Source organism: Mollisia scopiformis (assembly GCF_001500285.1).
Source record: "Mollisia scopiformis unplaced genomic scaffold LY89scaffold_18, whole genome shotgun sequence".
NCBI classification, from domain to species: Eukaryota; Fungi; Ascomycota; class Leotiomycetes; order Helotiales; family Mollisiaceae; genus Mollisia; species Mollisia scopiformis.
The window spans coordinates 392,051-415,270 of NW_017263598.1; the positions used below are offsets into that span (position 1 = coordinate 392,051).

Sequence of the window (23,220 nt, forward strand, 5' to 3'; positions counted from 1 at the left end):
GCGTCGCAAAATATCAGAGCATATTTCCCATGTGCCTTAGCATCTCCGAGCCATCTGGTATCTCGATCGTGTCCTGTATGTCAAGTCCCACAGGCCCTCTTTTGAAGCTTATACGTATAGGCTGTCCTTCACTACCAGGCATAGACGGCTCACCTGTCTGAGGAATATGTTCCGCATATATTCTGCCAAACTCAGGCAATGGTTCATCTTCTGATAACCCATCGCGCCACTGTTCTTCGGTCATCGTCTTCCATTCGCTGTATCTTACCATACTGTCACGATGCCAAATTCCCTCTCTCTCAGGCGCGCGTTTCAGCAATGCTATCGCTTGCCTTCGAATCCTCAGTATCCGACACTTGACACACAGAAGGAAGAGGGGAGGGATGATTCCCATATCAAAAGACAAAACCCGTGGCGTGGTACAGTTCGGATTGTCCATAAGGCTCGACGCAATCGTGGTCATCGTTTCGAACTCCGCAGTATAGGCATCGAACACCATTTCGGATCCAGCGAACTCAGCCTTCCATATGATGTTTACCATCGTATAGTACAATTGAAGATACAAGATACCAGAGGCCTGGCTTTGGTCATTCTTCGATTCCAGGCTCGCTACCAAGTGCATTGTTGCGATGTGCCACTGTTCAAGTCGTTCCAAATGCCCTCTCCGGATGTCGACAAATATCGACATGTCTACACCGGCATAGTAATCTGCCTCTTGAAGAGCTCGGATATATCCAAAAATGGCATTCAGTTCTTTGTCCAGGACATTTCGAGATTCGAAGACGTTGGAGAACGAGTGCGGTATTGGTTCCAATATCTCTAGTTCTCTGGTTGTCGTTGTGGTGAATTGTGATTCTTGAGCTCCGTGAACAGCCGCTTGGATCCGCAGGCGCGTGAATGACCGATCAAGTGACCCGAAAATATCCTCTGAATCTCTGTCTTGGATTCCAATACAATCACGCAAGATCTTCAAGCCGCAGCTCAAATGTTGAAAACCCGAATTGAGATCGTCCTGCAAGAATTCGATCCAAACAAATATCAGACACGCTGTCAAAGCTACTTTCATATCCTGGCCCTCTGATCCGAGATACCCCATCAGGTCTTTCACAGCCTTGTTGTACTGCTGGAGTGCATAACTGTCGGCTGATTTGCTCACAGGACCTGGGGTGCCCTGCTCATGCTCTTCATATATGGCGCTCAACGCAACCAATGCTTGCAAGATGGTTGGGTACTTGTGGCTAAATTGGAGAACGATATGATCCCAGAAGTACGGCTCGAAATTGCCAGGCATTTCAGACATATTACGAGACCGGAAGTAATGGAAGCTTCGCCGCTCTTCAACGCTGGCCTGCACATCTGTGGAAGGCGAGTATCTGATTCGAGGCCTTGGCATCAAGAGAGGCGTCTCCCCTGAAGGCGACTTTAGAGGAGACTTTGATTTCCTGCGTTCTGGGGCTTTCCCATAGCCCTCGCAGGTTCGTCCTGTGGATGTACAGCGAATGCAATGGGGTTTAGTTTCGTCACATTTCACACGGCGTACTCTGTTTAGAAGGTTAATGTAAGTTACTGCGACGCTCAACGCGGCACGGGGCGAATGAGGAGTACTCACTTGCATACGATGCATCCCGTCTTGGACTTGTTAGTTCCCCTTCGGAAGCTCGATATGAGATCTCTCGGTAAGCCACTCGATCCCTTGCCACCTGTACGACAATTCGAATCAGTATTCCTTTTTGTCAAATAGAAAGTCTTTCCTCACCGTTATCTGTGTTGCTTGCGTTCGTCTGCATTTTTTTCCTTTTTCCCTTTCTCAATCTGCTCCTACTAATTCCAAGACTCACTTTGAGTTCTTTGATTTTTTCAACAACTCTTTCCCTCAATTTTTGTACTTCAATACAAAAACATATTGCTGCCTGCAATCACTTTCTACTCTCGATCCTTTTCCTGCGCCTCGTTGCTGATGTTCGCAATGTGCGCTGCGCTCACCACATTCGGTAAGTCAAATAAGCCTTCGCACCCTTGCAATACGAGTATGCCAATCGGAATCGAGATTTGCAACAAGCATGACAGCGTTTTCGGGTCAGCTTCTTGGGCCTCGCTTCCCGATAGCTCATCATTGTATTTCAAGTACATTGGTTATGACATGTTATTAAGCGTGAGAGGCTCAAAGTTCCTGCGGGAGCAGGGGAATATTTGCTTAGTGTTCATCCGAAATGTTGAGGTTGTTTCACTGGTGAAATCGTATTACAAGGTTCTGATCTCTGGAGATGCAGGGACCATCATGAACGTTCTAATTTCTTTCTAGAGCATAAAAGCTTCTGCGAAGACTCAGTCGAAATGAAGATTGCAGCTTGCCCTCATTCAATTCATTTTGAACGTCTTCCAATTGTTTTTCATCATGCATCTCCGTTACCTCCTCCTTGCTGAAGCACTATTCGTCTTGCCGTCTTTCTCACGGAGCATCCCACAACCACCACCAACGATTCGATGGCTAGACTGCGCCAATGCAGTTCCGTCCCCGACAACAACCAGCTCGCTCAACATCTCTTCGATTGACTTAACCAACCTCCCCTCAACTCTTCTCTGTGGCGAACTCGATGTTCCCATGGATTACTCAAAACCAATGTCCGACGCGAACATGATAACATTGGGACTCGGCATGCATAGACCGACGGATCCGAAAGGGGTTCTTTTCTTGTGAGTCTTTTCCTGTCGCAGGTCAAGGATGATGAGAAAGAAGAAAAGATGATGCTGATTTCAAGAATAGTAATCCTGGAGGGACTGATGCTGGTGTTATTGTTGCTTGGGACATCGCACTGAATGTATCACATGCATTTGACGGCTTGTTGGATTTCGACATACTTGGTTTGTTCAGATCTCGGTTTCTACTGCTATAAAACTGAATCTTGTAAGTACTTGACGTACGGGGAACATTTAGCTCGAATCAGCTAAATTTCTCCTTGGCCACACTTGAACCATTATTTGGTCCGTAGTAAGTCTGATGCTGTGTTGTTTAGACAGGGATCATGTTAACAAGTCAGTCCCACGACGAGAAGTGAGTTTGATATCAGTAAAAATATTTCGGCCACAGCAATCCAGTCGTGGATAGACAATAGTTCGCCTTCTGGTATCATTCAGCATGTTGGAACGAAAGAGGTTGTCCAAGATTATGAACAAGTGAGGAAAGCACTTGGATATGAGAAGATCAATTTTCTTGGGGCTTCATAGTGAGTCTTCTTTACATATTCACGATCAACCAGGATGAAGCTAATGAGACTCATGTAGTGGGTCTTTCCGAGCTATGCAGTACGCAGCTACATTTCCACATCGAGTTGATCATTTCGTGTTGGATTCTGTCGCACCTCATGGACGAGTATGTCTTCTTCAGTTTTCATTGCCAGATCACTTTCTGATGTGATTGAAGCCTCTCTACCAACAAGCGCAAGATAGCGTTGCGGCTACCAACCGTGCTATGCAACGCGCAGATGCTTACTGTCTCAACAATTCATCTTGCCCTTTCTATGGGAAAGGTAAAGGCAGTGTTCTCGAGGTTCGTCGATGCACTTTCTTGTGCGAAAATATATTGACACGCGTCCAGGCTTTCAAGCAAGTTCTCAGCATGGCCAAGGCAAACCCGTTCTTCGTTCCAGAGTGTGTTAACAGTACCGCGTGCTACCCATACATCACGGCCAATGATGTGCAGACATTAGCTTCCGCAGGTCTGCAAGGTGCGCCTGACTTTCCTGCCTTCTTGGATGGTATCTATGCTGCGCTTAACGGCAATCCATATTATTTTATTGATGGTCCGGCGAATCTTGAGGGTGTGGTTGCGCAGCCTCTCCTTTGCAACGATTATGGTAACTACTTACACATACCAAATTTCTTCGGCATGTGTTGACGACCAGCAGAATATGATAGATCATTCGAGACGTTCAAGGCTTCGTTGGATCAGGGACTAAAGGTATTCATCACTCATAGTATCGATCACAAGGAGATAATGTGGAGCTGATGGGCCTTAGGATGATATAACAGGAATTGGAATGAGCCAGGTATGGCAGATTCAGGTACGAAGCATTCAAACCAGATACATAGTATCCTACGCTAACACATCCAAAGCTCATGTGTTCCGCGTGGCCATATCCGGTATCACCCTCGATCCCTATGCCGAACGACAAGCAGATGCTTTTCGTGACTGCAGACTTTGACGCCAGGTACGCCCTCAACATAATCCATTTCTCTTCTTGCACTAACACTTCCTCAGTGCGCCAACAGAGTGGACCACATTCGGATGGGGACAATCTCCAAAATCAGCATTAGCTGTTAGACATGGCGATGACCATGTTTCCATCCTACGTAAGCATTTGCCCCTACGCTTCGGAAATACATTCACTAATCAATTCAACAGTTACTAATCAGGCATCTTCGAATATCACTAAAGCTTTCTTGAATACTGGCATCCTTCCCGAAGCTCAGGATAGTGAATTTGTCACAGTTTATATCCCGGGAATGGTTCGCAAGCCGATCTCAAATCCGTACCAAGTGCCCACTGGTGCTTTGGCTGGAGACATTGATAGTGGGAATGTCACTGTTGAAGTCGTATTTTAAGAAGAATGCAATGCTCTAGTAGTTGAAAGAGAAAATATCGTCTTTGGAATAGAACCTCCGGGGTTTGCATATAGTTCTTGTTTCATAAATCTAGCTTCTAGCCCCCTTCTCACTGTACTCCATTCTTCTCCCAAAGAAGCCCACCAGAGAAATGATTCGCAACCTTGAAATATCCTTGCTAGTAACGTACAATCTGTCATTATGCCCCACCAGTGAACACTCTACAACCTGCAGCGCGGCCTGGATCAACATTTTGAATCATACACTGAAGTGCCCGAACCTCTTTCCTCGCACTTCCAAACCATTCATACAATCAGTGTGTCCCAAGCTGGGAAAACCGTACAAGCTAGGAAACATATCTCCTTATAAAACTTTTGGTGCCATATCGCAGAGCGCTAATCTTCACTACAACCCTAACTGAAGAAAGGCATCTCTCAGCTACGAACCTCGCTTAAAAAAGGACCCCTCCTCGCTTGCAATGTAAAAAAAAAGCTACCCAAAAAATATTAAAGTTAAGAATCAAAAACTTCATCCTCCCGAAGGAGGGTGTCCAACACCATAGCTAGTATAGGGTTTAAAGGGGATTATCTTGAGACATTCGTATTTCAAGCACTTCGAGAGGCACGATAGTCGCAAGCATCTATACCCTGGAGGCTGCTGTCTCTTGAGTCATTCGTATTTCAGGCATTCACACGAGAATACAGAGAGGCACGAGCGTCTTAGCCCTTGCGCCCCTCCTCTCAGCGCAATACGGCAGCACCAACTACCTCGTCAGCGACTGCGATGGAGTCACCAATGTTGGCACCTATTCCGGAACGCCTGCCACACTTGCCGGCCCAACATGTGTCACCTGGCTAGATGGAAACTTTTTGATCAACGAGATCTCTAGCGATGCAGATGGATTCACCTGTAACAGTATGTAATAATAGTCTAAAGATTGGACAGTTGCTAACCCGAATCTACAGTGGTTATCTATGCGGATCCGAGCTGTCAAGTCGATGCTGAGATCTACCCCGGAGGATGTTATGTGAATGTTGGATTTGCTATCTGGTGCTCTGAGACTCCTGCGCGTTAGAGATCCCGAGTTCTTTCGGCATTTAGAGCGGGATGGTTTTCGAGTTTATCGCTTCGTTCCGTGCATTAGAGGCGTTGTGCGAGAGACACTTCGGCGGATATTTTGTGTTGCATATTCAGTAGTTAAAAGCATCTTAACTCATAGTTTGATTCCAAAACTAAATCAATTCACGCGTTGCCATATGGTGGACACACAATCACGTGCTATGTCTTGAAAATTAGGCACCAATCCTCTTAGCTTACTGTACTTCGATTCTTTAGTATTTAATCTTGACACCTGAACGTTCCTTGAAACAAAGACAAGAGTTTGATCTTCAAAATATTCCACACTGTGTACGGTTCAGCTCTCGGACGAACAATCATGGCACTGAACTCACCACCAGCGACACTCTCCTCCAACACCGCTACTACCCTTTCTCCATTCAGCATCCCAGTCAGAGACTACCTCAAGCTTAACCCGTCGATGCACCACATAGTTGCCGCCGCGCTCGTCTTCTCTCCCTCCACTCCGTATCGTATTCTCATCGTTCAACGTGCGGCGAATGACTTCATGCCAAATTGCTGGGAAATCCCTGGAGGCTCCTGCGATCTCGATGAGTCAATCCTCGCTGCTGCCGCCAGAGAGCTACAAGAAGAAAGCGGCTTGGTAGCTACGAAAGTGGTACAACAGGTGGGGCAACTTGGTGTATGGTTAGACAAGGAAAAACTGTGGTGCAAATATAGTTTCGAGGTGGAGGTTGAGAGGGGTGAAGTCAAGTTGGACGAGGAGGAGCACCAGGCCTTCTTTTGGGCTACGGAAGAAGAATGCAGGGAGGGAGTAGTGGTGAGGGATGGAAAGAGCACGAAACTTGAGTGGACGAGAGGCGGATCTCAGTTGGCAACGATCTTAGAGGGATTTCGTTTGAGAAGCCAGAGGAGTGAGGCTGAATCATGAAGTACTTATGTGGAGGACCTGAAGCCCTTCACGTCTAGAGACTAAGATGGAGCTGGCGAGAGAGAAACCAGAGACTACTTCCCTGGCAGCTATCAAAAATGCAAGACGTTCCTAGCAAAGTGTAATATCAACTTCTTCGTACCCCTGCTATCTCCTTTGTCTGTAAAAATTCACCATCCATGATACCATCAACGTAGCATTCCCCGATCATTAAAAAAGAGTCACCATGTGGTCGCAAGACAACTGGAAAATTACACCCATAGAGAATAGCGACGACATCGTGTTCCTGTACTTCTTCTGGCGCGAGTCCTAGATGACCGCCTGTCGTCGTAACTAGCCTACGCCCGATCGAAGCCAAGACGGCTATCAGCATGGCTGAAGCGCATTCTCTAGTGGAATCGTCTTCTTGTGATGTGCCTTCAGAAGAAATTTGCATCTTCGGAAAGATGTCGCGAAACCTATGACCAAAGATAGAGAAATTGGCGTTTGTATGTCGAAATCGATCGAAAGACTCCCAACAGAGGTTTTGAGTGATACTATCCATGGTGTTTAAAGACTTTTCAGTTTGATCTTCGTCCCAATCAATCCAATAGATATCAAGCACACCCATTTCCCGTTGACGCGTTTTAGGATGATGCATTACTAAGGTTCTCTGAAGCGCTGCAGACAAACATTTCAGGCTCCCATAGCGGTGAGAATATTCAGTTTTCTCCGTCTCTGTCGAATGGCGAGGTTGTTGGGTTCGGAACGGTAAGGTTTCAGAATGTGACGAGGTACTGGTTTTGATATGATCGACTATGATGCCCTTGGAATGGAGACGGCGCTCTTGTGGAGAGATGGCCCATTCTCCCTTTCGAACTCCACTTGCAGTTCTTCGCTTCAGCCATTGCACATGATTGCGAGAAAACTTTGACGTCCAATTTGGAACCCATGAAGGCAACGAGCTGCCTGCATTGTAGGAACACCAAGAAATCATTGAATCCAGCCTTTTGTACTCGTCTAACATTTTGCAAGCAAATTCGTAGTACACTTTCTCCACTGGATTAGAAGCTCCATAGTCTGGCGTTATCATGGTTGACAATTCGCGAGGCAAGATCCCAAGTATTCCATACACCTTGTCCCTTGTATCTGTGACGTTCGCTTTCCGACCGAGATCAAGAATGTTATCAACACTTCTAGGATCTATTTCTTGATCTCTGGTTCCGAGTAATTTATTGACATGATATACTGTAGGCCAAACGCTGCCATACATTGTGGACGGCGAAGTGGTCTCGAGGTCTAGACATGTTGACACTAAATGATCAATGACTCCAATATTCGTCTCACAAAAGTGGCAAGTTCGGGATATCTTACTCCGGGATAATTGGCGGTCGCCACAAAGAAATAGAGTCATGTTGTGATTGAGGGCTAGTTCCTGAATGATCCACAGCCGGCGCCAATAGGCTCGGTTTAGGAAATTCATCAAGGCCTTCCATGGCAACTCGGAGAATCTCTTCTTTTGAAGTTTTGCCACGGACGTCTCCCATTTCTCAAAATCAAAGTGACCTCCTTCATTTTCATTGTTGTCCAAAGTAAATTGGGTGATGCTTGCCATAAAGTCGATAGCTTCTCCGCTATCATCCGTACTACCTCCAAGCCAGACGATAATTGCAAAAGCTTTAGAGTATATACTTTTCATGAGTTTGACTTGGTGATTTCTCTCAGATGTATTATCTTGGTTGATACACAGTGCGTCGCCCCAAAACTTCATGCCAGATTTTGCGTCAGGAAGTGTACGCAGGCTTTGAAGTAATGCTTCGAGATTCTTCGGCACATCAAACGGGACGTCGTCAATAACTATTGTCCGGTCTCGCACATCAGATTCCCAGCAATACGATATTGCTTCAAAGTCAACCCACTGGAACCGTGGGTGAAGAGCAAAAAAAGCCTGAGTTTCAAGCGGCGGTTTCAACACGGTCTTTTGAACCCCTCTCAAAGTGCGAGGATCTCGATCTCTTGGAATCTTAGGGCAATGGACCGAGATGGTTCCAGTGGCTTCCATAAGCTCGTCCACATATCGAGGGCATCGTTCACTCTGCCATACTGCAGCTTCCAACGCCAAGCAGGCAGCCGATACGAGCTATTGCTGAGAGCAAGACGCTTGGAATAAGCCGCAAATCTTTGCCAGGACTCTGAAAGATTGTCAAGGTGCAGATTTTTTGATGAGCCGATCCCCTTGAGGAACAGCTCGAATTCGTGAGTGAAATCATCCAGCCTGACATGCTCCAGTTTGCAATGAACGACATTCGCTAGTCCGGGGTCGCTATTACTCGGGGTTTCCACCATTTTTAACATCCGAACTTCATTCGCTGCACTGTCGAGCTCTCTATAGAACGACATCTTGTCGAAGGCTCTCAGCTCAGGCGAGCTCGTAATTGGTGGATACACAGGAGCGGAAAGTGATGGAAGAGGAAGATGGTCTTGCATTGACTTCGCCTAACTAGGTACTGCTGACTAAGCTAAGTCTGACTAAACGATGCTAATTACGTTGCGGTGTTGAGTGTGTCTGCAAGTTTGAAAACTAGTCATAAGAATGGCCGCTATTTGTAACTATTGGGCGATGAATAGACCCTCAGATAGCCTCATGGCGGACTCTTTTGTCGTTCTTCTTTATCTATGAACTCATCCCAGAATCAAATGCATGATACATGAACTGCTGTCGATTGGCCACAATGTCGCATGCTCAGTTTCGTCTTCTTTAACCAGGCAAGTCATGCTGGAGTCATACGATACTGCTGTTATAGTCACTTCAGATAGTCGTCCTTCTACTACGATTCGTGAATTGAAGTTTCCTGTAACCTGCTCATACATATGCACCACCATATTTCGTGTGGTATCGGTTCCCACAAGGCAGATCACAAGGCGGTCTCGGAGCTGCAGCCTTGCTACTCGGTGCAGGCCCTATGCTCGCTTTTTATTTGCCACTATTCTCTAAATTGTTTTCAAAACTTTGCTTTCACTGATGTATTAAATATATGTCACAATCAACTGACAATCACTAGCAGGCCGCTCGCATCGTTATATTTGTCACTTGTACTTCTTAACCGCGAAACCCTTTGCACCTGATGTGCCAATTTTGTTTGTTCATTATCAGCAGTTAAGTCGAAAATGGTAAACAACTCGAGTAACACCACAAGAATTTAGGTCCCTTCTGCAGACGATTGTGGATCATCACTGACAGAACGAAGTGATTGTACAAGAGCTCGTCCAGGCAGCTGAGACTTTGCTCAAGACAGTTGGTGTACTCCAACGATATCTAAATATAGGGCAGCAACAGAGAAATAAATCCATTACGAGGATAAGATGGGCTTTCCAAGATAAGGAGAAGGCAGACGTTACACAGCAGATATCGCTTGACTCGTATCTCGTATCAAGAAGCACCTCAAGCCCTGTGGGTTAGGCTGATGCATGTGTCCCAAAACGGGATGTCGATGAGCCTCACACCCTTTCCCCCGCTTTCTTTGACCGCCGGAGCTCTCCGCAGAACGTAACTGACTTCCAATATACCAAGCAATCTTTGTCAATTGATCTCTGCCGGAACCAACTTTTGTCTGAATTATCTCAGAGACCTCTACTAGCGGCAGCTCCAAAGCCTTGACAACTCGATCATGGACTCCCGCCGTGCGGTCGCAACTCAAGGCGCCGAAGCATCGACGGGAGGAACTAATTCCACTCGTCAGCTTTCTGGAGGATCGAATGAAGAACCACCGTCGAAACGAGCCCGTTCATCCGATGATAGGGTCCCGGAAGGTCCTGCTAGCATGAGACACCTTCTGAATCCCGAGACTTCAGTCCCTGGGGGCGGTAGTAACGATGCAGCTCCTGCAAATTTCAGTTCAGAGATGTGCGAAATGAAAGCACCTCAACACACCGAAAGATCATACGTCCAGGAAGTTAAGTCTAATAGCTTACCAACTACGGCAATTTCTCCACATCAGATTTTCGGCGAGGGGCAAGTTCCAGTCATGCGCACTGAGAGCCTCGTCCAGGGGAGTCTTGCTCTCATCGACATAATAGAATCCCCGACTGCAGATGCAACCCCACGAAAAACCTTTGCTCGAAAAACAATTCCGGCCTCGCGAGTTCAAAATGCACGTGGCTTTCTTGAAGCACTAGAAGCCAACAAATCCCTCCGCCACCAACACCTGGTCACTGTGCTCCTGACGTATGAAGAAGTCGATCCTCAAAATCACAATTATGGAATCATTATGGATCCTGTTGCTCAAGGCAACCTCAAGGACTACTTAGAAGAGGTCATCGATAGCGGCAAATATATGGAGCCAGACACCCGGATGTCCTTGCGGAAATGGTTTGGTTGCCTGGCCAGTGCATTAGCCTACATACATGCAAAAGATATTCGTCATGAAAATATCCAACCATCCAATATCCTCGTAAAGGATAGCGATGTATTCTTCACATTCTTTGGAGTCTCTAAATACTTCCGAGGCGATGATATACCGGGAGGAACAACCAGCGGACCAGATGCTCAACCCGGCACTTATGTAGCCCCAGAAGTCGAATCTACTCGGCCTCCAGATTTCAAGGCTGATATCTTCTCTCTCGGCTGCGTCTATCTTGAACTCCTGGCGACTCTCGCGGGCAAGTATCGAAAGGGCTTTGCACAGTGGCGAAGTAAACAAACTTCATCAGATATCCAAATCTATTTGGGGCAATTATCGGTGTATTTAGAGTGCGGTCAAGATAAATCCTCAAGCGAGTTTTATCAACGGATGGTTAAGGTCTGCAGTCAAATGCTGGAAGATAATCCCTCGATTCGACCCTCAGCATTCATGATTGCCAAATCTGTGCTTGAGGTGCAACAAAGGAGCCCGGAAAGTGATTGTGATTGTATGATTCCATGGTTCAGCTCTGGTGATTGTACCATTACTATGAAGTAAGTTGTCTATAATTTCTGAACTGCTCCACCTCTAATTCTGGGGTAGATTGAGTGGCCTTAACATAGCGAAACTACGTACCAAGTCGAAGAACATGGGTTTCGGATCCTTTCGCTTGCCCCTCAGGTAAGTCATCTAGAATCTTGTTGGTTATATCTATCTCATATGTTCCTAGCCTTTTGAAGTTCTACGAGGAACCGATTTGTAAGCTCTGTAAAGCCGAGTGTAAAGGTTGGAATGAGTTCATGAGCCACCTATTCGAAGATCACTTGGACAAGATTCATTTTGTTAAAGGAAGAAACTGTGGTTTTACGACGTGTAAGACGCTGCCCGTTTTCGAAACTGAGGAGATATATGTGCAACATCTGAGTATCTGTCATGGAATGGACACGGAAGGGGCGAAACGGGTAGGCTACTTATGAAAGTCATTCGACGTACGTATGGTGTCAGAAAGTAGTGTTCCTTTGTGCATATTTTGTTGGCATTGTTTCTGCTGCCTTTGGATGGGGAGTGCGTATTGATGAGGGTTCTAACTATCATCTATTATTTTGGATTTACTTTTGCGGGTTTATGGCGAGTGAAGTTTTTCCTACGTTTTGGACGGTCTATGAGAAGGATTTCCAGGGCGCGCCTGGGTTTGCGTGCTGGTTTCTTGCCGCGGTGAATACTTTTCTTTTTGCTGAGGTGGAAATTGTTGTAGAAACCCTTTCTTTGATGCAGGGTATGTAGGACCAGTCTATGGAAAAGTAACATAGGCCTTGGGCGCTCTTTTTGGATGGAAAATTCCTGTTGTTTTGTACACACATCAAGAAGCATGAGGGTTCGAGGTTATTCAAGGTTTCATTTGCATGGATGGGCAGAAATGGTACTGCTCTCTTTCATGAGGGAACCAGGGAGAGCCTTAGTCTTAATCCACAGATCATTATATTCGATTATATTCGTTAGCAATGAAATTGATATAGCCCGAAAAATTAACTTTCCTTTCCGAATCTTGATAGAGAGACACCCACATTCGAACGCCACAAAGCCGTACGACTCCCAATCATCTCTTCCGTAAAAGGAAAATCATACACCTTTCTGCTTAAATTGCTTAACCCTCTTCCCCACCTCCTTCCAAAAAACCACACACCAAGCACTGACCAAAAAATGCATCATCTCCGGATCCAACCTCCCCACCACACTCAAGACCGGCATCCCCTGACACTCCTTGCCTCCCTCCCTCGCAAGCGCAACCACCTCCTCCTTCTCATCCAACCACTTCCCCTCTTTGAACCTCAAAATCAGCTTCTCCTTCCCCAAATCCATGCCATCGACATGCAGCCACGCGCCGCCCGCTGCCGGCTCCCCATCTTTTACCGCCTTCCCATCTTTGTCCACCGGGATCGGGATCTGGGTGAAGAAATCCCAGACGACCTTCCGGAGCCCGATGCGGGCCGCGAGGCCGGTGGAGCGGAATGCCGTGACGTTTTTGTAGATGGAGGGCACGGGCGTGTGGATGGGGGTGATGAATTGCTCGCTGATGGAGTAGAGGGGCGTGGAGTCGGGGGCGAGGATTTTGACGGCGCTGAAGGAGGTTACCTGTAGGAGGGAGGTGCTGAGTGTGTAGAGGGGTGGGGAGGAGGAGGAGAGCGGGAGCGTGATGATGGATTGGCCGGTTGGGTCGAGGGTTAGGGTTGTGCCGAGGGTGGGGTCTTGGTAGGAGGTTACATCTTCGTAGGCGGGGAGGTGGTCGTAGAAGGTTGGGGGCTCGTCGTCGTATGACAGTTGCGTAGGCGGAGGACCGTTGGCTTTGAACATTTTGTGTTATGGGTTGTGATAGTGTTGCCAAGATGCCAAGCACGATTGAAATGAAATAACATCGTAATATATTGCATACTTAGAAGCTTAAAAGGAAATTCATACACCAGAACTCGAAGAAAACGTGCTTCTGTTTGGAGTTATGATTCGTTGTAGGATTATGACGTACGAGGCTGAAGCGACTACGAAGTAGCTGTGGCTGAGTGCATACTACACGAATGTAGAACCAATATGATCAACATGAGTTGCAATCGTAGAGGGAATCTGCTCTGAGACATTTAAAATTGTCTGCCGTTGTAGCCGTTTTGCGGAGGTATGTTTGCCCATCTTACTTTCGCACTTGCTGCGGTCGTTACGAAGATGCCAAGAAAATTGCCCCTGAGGCTAAGCGAGGTATTCTCGCGTCCCCGTCTGCGCAGGACTTGGGAGATTCTACAAGTGTTCGGATAATGGCTGCCAAGTGGCTTCTAACGGGTTCAATACTAGAGTCTGCATGATCTTCTAATTTGTGGTATTAATCTCACTGTAGATCTTCAAATTTGCCTCTCAGGCAAAATACAACTGAAGTCTCTTTATGCTGCACAGCCGCATATTCATACGCCATTACTGTCTTCGTATTAATTCTCATCTACATCAAAGGATCTTTCAAAGAAGGTTTTATTCAAGGCGCAACTTCGAAGATCGTCTCCTCATCAAAATTTGCCCACTCTCATGTTCATGAAAGAACAGTGGGATCATCGCTTCCAGCCCACGCAGTAATGTGGGGATCTGTCTGAATGCACGATTTGCTTGATGTTGAACATCTATTAAAAACAGTCCAGATCTGATGACTGGCCGAAGCTACACATGCTAAGCCTTTCCACATGATCCCGACTGATCGGCCAAGGCTAAGATGGTTTCGTATGGACTTCTTGAGCTCGATATTAGACTGGAGACGAGGCACTCGAGCATAGAAAATGGCAAATGTGCGTTCAAACTTCTTTAAACGATACATCTCAATCCACCTTCAACCAAGGAATCTGCTCCGGCGTATACTTATACGCCCTAAACAACGCATTAGCAGGATAATCAAAATACCCCTCAATCTCCCCCGCATCCAGCCCCTTATAATCAGCAAACTCCTCGTTAACCCACTCCCACACCATCTTGCCCTCCGCCGTAACCTCAAACACCCTCCCAAACGCCGCTTCCGTGATCAGCGTATTGCCGTTCTCTAATCTCTGCGCACCGCCCATGAAAGGCGTGAAGAACGTCATGGGGTGAGGGTCTTTGTATTCCCAGACTATCTGTTTGGTTGAGCGGTTCACTTCGATGACGCGCGAGTAGGTGGCTGATTCGCGGTGTCTGAAGGTTCCGTTGTCGAAGATAAGGATGTTGCCGTTGGCGAGCTCGGAGGCGCAGTGTTGTTGAGCTACGACTGTGGAGTCGAGATGCCAGATGATAGAGCCGGTTTCGCGGGATATGATGATGACGGCTGAAACGCTGCGTAGCGAGGCGAGGATGTTGCCGTCTTTAAGAGGGTAGACGCTGTTGATCAGGGGATAGTGTTCGCGGGCGTAATGAGGCTGAAGGGGGAATATCTTAGGGTCGAGATGTTCGATTGCTTTCCATGACCAGAGGACTTCGCCAGTTGCCGAAACGTGCTTGATGCAGTCGGCATACACTTTCCCATCAGGCGCTTCGCTGTCTGGGATTCCGCCTGGGATGGTGGCTGCTTGAGTCGGGGTGAGCTCTTCTAGAGTCGTGTAGAGAATCTCTCCGTTTCCAAGATGGTGTTGATCGTGATGAGCCATGGGGTCTCGATGTTCCGAGACAACGTTGCCAGCTGGGTCGATTTGCTGCATCACTCCACCTCGGTATTTCTGCCAAAGGGGAAATAAGCGAGGAGCATCAGGATGAACGCCATTGTAGGCCAAATTCCCGTTAGGAAGGATGCGTGCATGTCTACCAGGTCGATATAGGAGATTCCATCGATGCGCTTCTGTCCCGTCGTTGGCGATTAAGCGGACGGTTCCTGGGGAGGTCAGGTGAGCGACGAGTGTGTAGCCCGGGGAGACAGAGCTGTAATCAACACCTCGAAGTCCTACTCCGCGACGATGCAGTGTGCTTTGCTCCATTCCTACTGCTTGTGTGTTGCCATTCTTTTTCAAGGAAGCCGGCTCGAGGTGGCTAGTTTCGCGAGGGGGTGAGACGGCGTTCGGCATGTTTCCTGATATTCCTGGCTTCGAAGATTCAATTGAAGACTTTGAGATGTTTGGTGACCAATTCGCAATTCCCATCTTAAATGATACAAGTTCTTATATAGAACTCGTGCTCAGTCTTCTGGATGCTTGCCGCGGTGGTGGCGTTGACATTCAGGAGGAATTGATAGGCGATCTACGGCATGCCGTCGGCATACCGCGGTGATACTGGGGAAGTCCAATCAAGATCATCTCCGACCCACGGCTTGCCGTTCATGACCTGAGCTGCAATCAATATTAGTCTTCTTCCCATCTTACCTCTGGCATACCTACGGCATACCGCGGTGATACACAAACTCTCTCGAGCCACATCTGATAACAGCATCCCGCGGTGATAAGCTCAGCACGACTTCATCAACATGCATCTTGAGCAAGCATAAAACATCATTAAAGCCCACCATATGAGCATCAGCATCATCAATTCGAAGCTTCCAATTCACAATGGATTCAAAGATGGACATCAAGCAGCAGTCTTCGGCTGAAAAGCCCTCAGATGAGCTCGACCGTACCTCGATCAAGAAGGGAACCTGGACCAGCAAGTTCTCTGTCGAGACTGGAGGTATCGAGCGAGTTACCGACGCCGAAAGGCAGAGTAGTACTACTCATGTTTGGAATGCATGCACTTTCTGGTTAGTCCCGGTGACAAACTGTACAGAGTTCAAGGAAATTGACATTCTCCAGGTTGAGTGCTAATATGGCAGTGGCGACTCTCTCTACTGGAATGGTTGGTGGAAGCATGGGCTTGTCATTTTGGGACTGCTTTGCTATCATCCTCGTTGTCAATACTGCATCTTGTCTGCTGCCCGCATGGACGGCATCATTTGGCCTGACGGGTCTGCGGATGACTACCTTCTCGTACGTTATCTTTCTGATTGATACAAAATCAGAAGCTGACAACAGCAGACGATATTCCTTCGGATATTGGGGCAACCTGTTAGTCGTTGTGTTCTCTATGGTCTCAACAACCGGCTGGAATGCAATCAATAGCATCTCCGGAGCCTCGGTCCTGGCAGCTTTGTCCAACGATAAATGTCCCCAGTGGGCTGGTGTCCTCATTATTTGCACGACTGTCTGGATCATCTGCGTACTCGGAATATCCTGGATCCATCGTCTTGACGCAGTGCTCTGGGTTTTGCCTTTCATCGTGTGGTGTGTGGCAGCTGGTACAGGAGCCCCGCACTTGCACGGAGCTGCAATCAAATCTCCAACTGGACCCAACGGTGCTGCTGCTGCACTGTCTTTTATGGCGGTAGTGTTCTCCTTCGCAGTGTCTTGGATCAATTGTGCTGCAGACTACAACGTAAGAATGCCTGTCAATACCCCGAGATACAAGATCTTTTGGGCTACCTATGCCGGTATTTGTAAGTAGTCCCGAGTTCATTGCAATGTTTCCTGCTAACAAAGCATAGTTGTGCCAACTGTCCTAGTTCAAACGCTCGGTGCAGCACTTTACTCCGGTACTGAAAGCAACGCCACCTGGAAGCATGCATACCTAGCATATGGCGTAGGAGGTCCTCTAAAAATGGCTCTCGAACCAGCTGGTGGCTTTGGAAAATTCCTGATGGTGATAGCAGCTCTGAGCTCGATACCAGTAAGTCCTGAGTGAACGCGAACATGGTCTGACACATTTGCTGACATTGGCTGCAGAACAACATCCCGAACAATTACTCCTTTGCTATGCATGCCCAAAACTTCGGCCCTTGGGCTCTCCGAATTCCTCGAGTTGCGCTCGTGACTTGCGGATACATCGCAGCTGTAATTGTGGGATGCTGTGCTGCAAAGTTCTTCCCGGAAGCTACTCTCCAAACCTTTCTTTCCATCATCGGATATTGGACTGTCATACATATTATTGTCGTGGCTGAGGAGCATTTCATCTTTCGAGGAGGGAGATGGAGCCGATACGATCTAGATGCCTGGAGCAAATCTGACCTTCTTCCGTTTGGATGGGGTGCAATTGGCGCTTTCTGCTTTGGATTTCTTGGTGCCGCTCTCGGAATGAAGATCACTTGGTATACTGGACCAATCGCCCAACTCATTGGTAAGAAGGGTGCGAACATCGGGCATGAGTTGACATTCGCATTTTCGGCATTGAGCTTTCCAGTATTTCGATGGCTCGAGAAGAAGTATACTGGCAAATAGGATGTCCCATATAGTGTTCAAAGCCAAAGGAATTTTATGTAGCAGGTCCTTGAATGTATGGTTCCCAATCTGGATTAAAGTCAAAATTTCCATCCGCGTACGTTTCGATCCCAAGCAGTTCTGGAAAATAAAGTTCAATATCGTCTTGGGCCTGTGCATAAGGACTTGGATGTGCATTTGGTCGTAACTCTTTGTGAAATGCAGCCACCACATCTCCAAGAGTTTGTGCAACATGGCAAGGAAGACCGATCGAATGAAGCCACGTGACGAGAGTAAGGACAAGAGAATCAAGCTCGACGATGTTGTGTGCGACGGCTAATTGATTCTCATACATATGGAGTAATCGACAGAGTGTGACAGCCGCGAAGGTAATCATGTGATAGATATGATCGCTCAGATGTCGGGTTCTAACATCGGTGGTGTCAAGGGCAAGTTGGATGATTGCAGCAGAGAGACGTATCATTTCGGAAAGAAGTGATTCTCTAACGGCAGCCGATCTTGATTTCAAAGCTCGGTCGTAGACAAGCAGTTGAGCGAAGTGAAAGCCCATCTGAATGAACTGAGATCTGGGCTGTTCTACTCAACGTTAGAAAGGCAAGGATGGACGTGGGAGGAAGAATACCAAAGAGGAATTTCCATTGTTGTCTCCAATCATGAAGAAGTCCTTGTGTACCAGGCAAGTCCACTTGATTCATAGCACAGCTTTCGTAAATGATCCAATACAAGTTGATCTCGGCCACCATACGGGTTTCGAAATTTGTGACCTGATCAGTGGCAAGTATCTCACGGCATTTGTCGACCTGCTCGCGATCCAGAATTGCTTTCCGTCTTGTCCCAACACAGTAGCTAGAGATATCAGCAATATTCACAAAATATGAGAAAGGAAACGGTACTGAAGATGGGCCAAACAAAGATGATTCCAGATGCACCTTCGATCCAACTCAGTCTTAGCCAGAGACCCAAGCCGACTTCCAGACATCATTGAAGCGAATAGATCACTTGCCAAAGAATGTTGAAGAGCAAACCCACTGAGTATCCAACTGTCAATACTCAATGGAGTCTGCCCGATCGTCGTCGACCACATGCTGAGTATGACAGCTGCTTGAAAGAAGGCAAGTGACTGAGGGACTTCCAAAACGGCGGCGGAAAGCAAAGATTTCGCTTCCTGGAACAGTCGTGGAGCCAATTCTGCAGTTGAATTCCAAGTCATGTGTCGAACAGCTATCAAGCAGCAGGCGCACAGCAGTAGAGGGGACTCCCGAATGTTGGAAAGCAGGGCATTAGGCGATACGGTTTCACTAAAGGCCACCCATCGTCCATAATGCTCTTGAAATCTGCATCTGGGTCAACAAAATAGCAACGGAGAGAACTGGAGACCCACAATTGAATAAGCACAGTAGCTTCAGCGACGGTGATGACTCCTTGGCTGATAATATCAACGGGCACGAGACCACGAGTTTGAGCACGTGCGGATTGCTGCTGCTGCACTCCAACTTGAGAAGCAACATCTCGAATCAGGAAAACAGGTGCTGCAGATGGTGTTCCAGGCGTAAGATTGTGAATTGGGGGAGGGTTGACTGGAGATGTACTTGATACGTCTGGGTACGGGACCCATCTGCCGGGACCGTCTCCTAGTCTCTCAACCAGAGTCGAGACAGTTTGTTCAAGTCGCCTTATCCTGCAGACGCTCAGTATATTGGACCATCTGCCCAAAATTAAGGACATACCTCTCATCCTGGGATGAACTACCCTCAGCACTTTGTGGGTGACCCTGAACATTTTCCGCACTCGCAAAAGATAAGACCTCCAATGAGCAGGGTTGCTGAAGTCTCTCACATCTGAGACATGACTTTCCTGCAACATTTGATTCGTAACATCTCGTTTTGATCTTGCGGCATGTATTGCAAGCCTTTGAAGCTCTTCCACGTTCTGGAGGCATGATCTGGTAAGGTTGAGATGGATTGTCGCGGCTCGAAGTTGCGAAAGTTACGATGATAGAAGAACGCCTAGAGACACTAAATCTACTCCGTCTCAATAAGCGAGCCATTCAGGGGGATGCCCAACCGCCAGGGTCTCATGCGGCTGAAGCGATACGTACGGCTTCTCGTCCATACACTCGAACCCTTCTGCATCGTTGTTTGCATTGCATTGTTAATGTGCCTTTGCTGTTATTTCTGCCTATCCTATCATTTCAGTCGACTCCGAGTCAAAGCTACTCCTTCTCGCCCCTGCATTCCGTTCATACCCCCCGCATCTTGACGAGGCTCCAGCCTCACTCTTTCCATTCTATGTTCAAAGCATCTTCCAACTATCTATACATTCTTAACCCAATTGCCTGTTCTGAACATCACCTTTTTTATATCTCACTATTCTCCAACTACTAAACCCTCTCCAGCCATGTCCACCTCAGCAAAGCCCCTCACGATGTCAGAAATCGAACTCTCAGAAAAAGCGGTCTCAGAAGATCACTCATGGACCATGATCTCCTCCCCCGAAATCCCCTTCGGCGGCCTCTCCACAGCCGAAACGCCCCCCTCCTCACAACTCCTCGTCAACCTCCCACCCTACAACTACAGCCCCCTCCCCGGCGACCGTAACATCCGCATCCTAGAAGTCTACGGAGCAGACTCCTACGACACGACTCTCGTATGTCAAACTCTACCTTATGATCTTAGCTAAGATCCAACATACATTTTCGGCTCCCAGACCTCTATCAAAAGCATAAACTAATTTCTCTCAACAGTGCTTCAGAATAACCACCGTATCCCTGGACTCTGCCCCACCCTACTACGCCGTCGTAACCAGCCCCTTTCTTTATCCCTTCCCTTCCCTCCCCTTTTTTTCCACATACACCATGTCTGTGCTTCCAAACAAATCCCACCCCATTGCCAAAGATCCAGCTCTTCATTTCCATTTCTCTTTCTCTCATGAAGGCAAGTACTAACTTCCCCGAAGTCCTACTGCTGGGAAAACCAAACCCCCACCCAACTCGTAATCTGCGAAGGCCAAACCATAACCCTAACCATCAACTGCGAAGCCGCACTGAAGCAATTCCGGCCGCGGCAAGGCGAGACGGTGCTCATCTGGATCGACGCCGTCTGCATCGACCAAGCGCGCGGCGCGGTGCGGGAGCGCAACGAGCAGGTTTTTATGATGGGCGACGTGTACGCGAAGGCGGCTCAGGTGTGGGTGTGGCTTGGGTCCGATCGGATGAAAAGCTTGCCTGTGTCGACGATTCGGATTTTGAATTGGTTGCGGGATTTGAGCGTTGCGGCTTCGATTAAGAGTTTCCAGAGGAGGGACGATGAGGTTTTGAGGGTGGCGCTGGAGATGAATCATCAAGGTTGGTATTGCAACTTATTTCATTTCATCCCCAAGCGAGAGACTCAAGCTGAGTATCTCAAACCCCCACCAAACCTTTTGTATACACAGTACGATATACTAACATCACACCAGACCTCCACGACCTAGAATACGACATGCCCTGGTTCACCCGCATCTGGGTCCTCCAAGAAGTCCTCCTCTCCCGCAGCGCCATCCTCTACCGCGACACCATCCCCATCAACTACCGCGGCCTGATCAACGCCACGAACCTCATCGCCTCGCTCGCCTCCTCCAACCCAGCCCTTCTTTTGCACGACACCTATCTCCGCACCAACTTCCGGATGTTCCGGCGTCTCGAAGCCATAAAAGCTAAGCCGGGCTCCTCTTCCGGTCTCCGCCAGATCTGGAATAATGCTCGTCGATTTTACTCTTCTGATCCGAGGGATAAGGTGTTCGCGCTGCATTCCCTGTTGACGAGTATCGGGCTCCCTTTGCCGCCGCCGGATTACACGAAAGATGTCGGGACCGTATACCGTGAGACGACAAAAGCGATCTTGGTTTATGATCGCAGTCTCGGGATATTAAAACAAATCACGGGACTAGGAGTACGAACCGATCTGAGTTCTTGGAGTCCGGACTGGAATCAGCGCGTGTATCCAAAGCGACCGTTCGCGCGGCCCGGAATGCGGTTCCAGGCATCGGGAAGATCAAGGCCTGCGTTTAAGTTTTCGGCGGATGGGAAATTGGCTATTTGTCAGGGGAAGATCATCGAATCTATATCGATGGTGGCGAAAGATTCAATGACGCATACATGGGAACGCTTAGGACAGATACAGAAATATCTGGAATGGACGCTTAATGCTTTACCACAAGAAGAGTTTTGGAGAGAAGTCTTGGAACGGAACCCCGAATGGAGCGAGAGTATATTGTTGGTATGGAACGTGCACGTTCTGCAGACATTGATAGCATTCGTTGCTTCAACGGCGAACGAGGATCAAGCGGAAGAAGATATATACAAAGATCTCCAAGATTGCCTGGGGGATTTTATCGAGAGCGATTCCGGATCCTTTGCCCGAGTAGCGAAGTTCGGAGACTGGGACGCGTGGCGGAATAGTATTATGGCGGAATATTCAGATGAGAAATGGAAAGTAGGGAAAGGAAAAGAAACAGAGAAGCCAGAGGAAACAGAGGAAACAGAGAAAAGCGACGAAACAGAGAAACCAGCCAAACCAGAAGAACCCGACAACCCAGACAAACCAGAAGAAACACCCCCTCCAGACAGCACACCACAAACCACACAAACACCAGACCCATCCCAACCAGACCCATCCCAACCAGACAAACCCCTTCCGTCACCCCCCATCTCCACCCCACCACTCCCCCACCGCCCCTCCATCCCCCAACACCAAGACTCCCAAATCTCCCTCGTCGGCCACCGCGAAATAACCGATTTCCAACACCTCCGCACGCGCCTCCTCTCCTCCCCCGCCTCGACATCCGCCCTGCTCTCCACGCCTGAGTTCCGCGCCTGGTCGCGGGTCTGTGAAGAACACAGTCAAGCCGCTTTACACGGCGCCATAATCAGCACGACGCACTACCAGACGCTGTTCCGGACGCAGACGACGAACAAGTTGGGCATGGCGCCGCATTCGGTCAGAGAAGGGGATCAGATCGCGTTGCTGGCTGGGCTGGATAGCCCGATGGTGATTCGGGCGGTGGGGAATGGGAACTGGAGGATGGTTAGTGCCGGGTATGTTTGTGGGATGATGGGAGGGGAGGCTTGGGATAGGGAATGGAATAGGGGAGAAGGGCTTGATGAGTTGACGTTCGAATAAGGAGAATCCACAACGGGAGTAGGGCAAGGGGAAGCGAGACTCGATTCAGGACGAGACGACGCAGACAGCGGATAATAGTCGATCCTTCCTTGAAATAGACGCCTCCGAGCCTCTGTGCAACCCGTAACGACCAAAAGAGACGACAACTTCAAAACTTCTGCATGAAGCAAATACTACACCAGCCACAGCAGAAAACAAGAAAAACGGCAACAACGGATGAACCTAAGCGCCGACTTCGCACCGATGATCCTCGATTCGTCACCCAAAAAGACGGTGAACGACAACAAACGACACCATAAATAACCACACCTCCAATCTCCCGCCAACTTACCAGAATACTC

General features: G+C 48.1%; 10 protein-coding genes across 10 annotated transcripts; 5 read left to right on the forward strand and 5 right to left on the reverse strand.

The window, feature by feature from the left end:
- Nucleotides 1-13: 13 nt before the first annotated feature.
- On the reverse strand, nt 14-1,787 carry LY89DRAFT_672072 (uncharacterized protein; the record flags this gene model as incomplete). Its single annotated transcript, XM_018213255.1, has 3 exons — nt 14-1,541; nt 1,610-1,700; nt 1,757-1,787. 3 exons carry the CDS (start codon nt 1,785-1,787, stop codon nt 14-16), a joined length of 1,650 nt encoding a protein of 549 aa, XP_018068143.1.
- Nucleotides 1,788-2,395: 608 nt separating this feature from the next.
- On the forward strand, nt 2,396-4,602 carry LY89DRAFT_590287 (uncharacterized protein; the record flags this gene model as incomplete). Its single annotated transcript, XM_018209582.1, has 12 exons — nt 2,396-2,694; nt 2,765-2,862; nt 2,911-2,989; nt 3,039-3,224; nt 3,283-3,374; nt 3,438-3,547; nt 3,596-3,854; nt 3,903-3,958; nt 4,017-4,061; nt 4,114-4,208; nt 4,259-4,350; nt 4,403-4,602. The coding sequence occupies 12 exons, from the start codon at nt 2,396-2,398 to the stop codon at nt 4,600-4,602; spliced, it is 1,611 nt and encodes a 536-aa protein (XP_018068144.1).
- A 1,260-nt stretch (nt 4,603-5,862) lies between these two features.
- Nucleotides 5,863-6,726, forward strand: LY89DRAFT_784656 (uncharacterized protein). Its single transcript, XM_018222808.1, has one exon. The coding sequence runs from the start codon at nt 6,038-6,040 to the stop codon at nt 6,608-6,610; it is 573 nt and encodes a 190-aa protein (XP_018068145.1). The 5' UTR covers nt 5,863-6,037; the 3' UTR covers nt 6,611-6,726.
- Nucleotides 6,674-9,049, reverse strand: LY89DRAFT_147261 (uncharacterized protein). The gene has a single exon (XM_018205365.1). The coding sequence runs from the start codon at nt 8,649-8,651 to the stop codon at nt 6,738-6,740; it is 1,914 nt and encodes a 637-aa protein (XP_018068146.1). The 5' UTR covers nt 8,652-9,049; the 3' UTR covers nt 6,674-6,737.
- Nucleotides 9,050-9,921: 872 nt separating this feature from the next.
- Nucleotides 9,922-11,764, forward strand: LY89DRAFT_147292 (kinase-like protein). The gene is made up of 2 exons (XM_018205366.1): nt 9,922-11,543; nt 11,593-11,764. The coding sequence occupies exons 1-2, from the start codon at nt 10,258-10,260 to the stop codon at nt 11,672-11,674; spliced, it is 1,368 nt and encodes a 455-aa protein (XP_018068147.1). The 5' UTR covers nt 9,922-10,257; the 3' UTR covers nt 11,675-11,764.
- A 720-nt stretch (nt 11,765-12,484) lies between these two features.
- LY89DRAFT_147303 (uncharacterized protein) lies at nt 12,485-13,586 on the reverse strand. Its single transcript, XM_018205367.1, has 2 exons — nt 12,800-13,586; nt 12,485-12,712 (listed from the first exon to the last, which is right to left on the reverse strand). Exons 1-2 carry the CDS (start codon nt 13,339-13,341, stop codon nt 12,610-12,612), a joined length of 645 nt encoding a protein of 214 aa, XP_018068148.1. The 5' UTR covers nt 13,342-13,586; the 3' UTR covers nt 12,485-12,609.
- Nucleotides 13,587-14,006: 420 nt separating this feature from the next.
- On the reverse strand, nt 14,007-15,855 carry LY89DRAFT_687151 (uncharacterized protein). The gene has a single exon (XM_018215437.1). The coding sequence runs from the start codon at nt 15,543-15,545 to the stop codon at nt 14,337-14,339; it is 1,209 nt and encodes a 402-aa protein (XP_018068149.1). The 5' UTR covers nt 15,546-15,855; the 3' UTR covers nt 14,007-14,336.
- Nucleotides 15,856-16,366: 511 nt separating this feature from the next.
- On the forward strand, nt 16,367-17,988 carry LY89DRAFT_687153 (uncharacterized protein). The gene is made up of 4 exons (XM_018215438.1): nt 16,367-16,436; nt 16,485-16,942; nt 16,991-17,172; nt 17,229-17,988. The coding sequence occupies exons 2-4, from the start codon at nt 16,534-16,536 to the stop codon at nt 17,718-17,720; spliced, it is 1,083 nt and encodes a 360-aa protein (XP_018068150.1). The 5' UTR covers nt 16,367-16,436; nt 16,485-16,533; the 3' UTR covers nt 17,721-17,988.
- LY89DRAFT_650813 (uncharacterized protein) lies at nt 17,755-19,660 on the reverse strand (the record flags this gene model as incomplete). Its single annotated transcript, XM_018212126.1, has 5 exons — nt 17,755-18,299; nt 18,343-18,566; nt 18,614-19,054; nt 19,102-19,398; nt 19,448-19,660. Coding segments are annotated over 5 exons (1,720 nt in total), but the record flags the coding sequence as incomplete, so codon positions are not given.
- Nucleotides 19,661-19,833: 173 nt separating this feature from the next.
- LY89DRAFT_147358 (uncharacterized protein) lies at nt 19,834-23,188 on the forward strand. The gene is made up of 4 exons (XM_018205368.1): nt 19,834-20,366; nt 20,464-20,517; nt 20,676-21,063; nt 21,177-23,188. The coding sequence occupies exons 1-4, from the start codon at nt 20,118-20,120 to the stop codon at nt 22,877-22,879; spliced, it is 2,394 nt and encodes a 797-aa protein (XP_018068152.1). The 5' UTR covers nt 19,834-20,117; the 3' UTR covers nt 22,880-23,188.
- The last annotated feature ends 32 nt before the right edge of the window (nt 23,189-23,220 follow it).

Excerpts from the sequence above, each read along its gene's own strand:
- LY89DRAFT_147358 (XM_018205368.1), top strand. The coding sequence starts at position 20,118 with ATGTCCACCTCAGCAAAGCCCCTCACGATGTCAGAAATCGAACTCTCA. Across the intron at positions 20,367-20,463 it reads ACTCCTACGACACGACTCTC|TGCTTCAGAATAACCACCGT; the intron begins GTATGTCAAACT and ends TTCTCTCAACAG. Across the intron at positions 20,518-20,675 it reads CCCCACCCTACTACGCCGTC|TCCTACTGCTGGGAAAACCA; the intron begins GTAACCAGCCCC and ends ACTTCCCCGAAG.
- LY89DRAFT_687153 (XM_018215438.1), top strand. The coding sequence starts at position 16,534 with ATGGTCTCAACAACCGGCTGGAATGCAATCAATAGCATCTCCGGAGCC. Across the intron at positions 16,943-16,990 it reads GGCTACCTATGCCGGTATTT|TTGTGCCAACTGTCCTAGTT; the intron begins GTAAGTAGTCCC and ends AACAAAGCATAG. Across the intron at positions 17,173-17,228 it reads CAGCTCTGAGCTCGATACCA|AACAACATCCCGAACAATTA; the intron begins GTAAGTCCTGAG and ends CATTGGCTGCAG.
- LY89DRAFT_687151 (XM_018215437.1), bottom strand. The coding sequence starts at position 15,545 with ATGCCGAACGCCGTCTCACCCCCTCGCGAAACTAGCCACCTCGAGCCG.
- LY89DRAFT_147303 (XM_018205367.1), bottom strand. The coding sequence starts at position 13,341 with ATGTTCAAAGCCAACGGTCCTCCGCCTACGCAACTGTCATACGACGAC. Across the intron at positions 12,713-12,799 it reads AGGTTCAAAGAGGGGAAGTG|GTTGGATCCGGAGATGATGC; the intron begins GTTGGATGAGAA and ends TGTGGTGGGGAG.
- LY89DRAFT_147292 (XM_018205366.1), top strand. The coding sequence starts at position 10,258 with ATGGACTCCCGCCGTGCGGTCGCAACTCAAGGCGCCGAAGCATCGACG. Across the intron at positions 11,544-11,592 it reads GATTGTACCATTACTATGAA|ATTGAGTGGCCTTAACATAG; the intron begins GTAAGTTGTCTA and ends ATTCTGGGGTAG.
- LY89DRAFT_147261 (XM_018205365.1), bottom strand. The coding sequence starts at position 8,651 with ATGGAAGCCACTGGAACCATCTCGGTCCATTGCCCTAAGATTCCAAGA.
- LY89DRAFT_784656 (XM_018222808.1), top strand. The coding sequence starts at position 6,038 with ATGGCACTGAACTCACCACCAGCGACACTCTCCTCCAACACCGCTACT.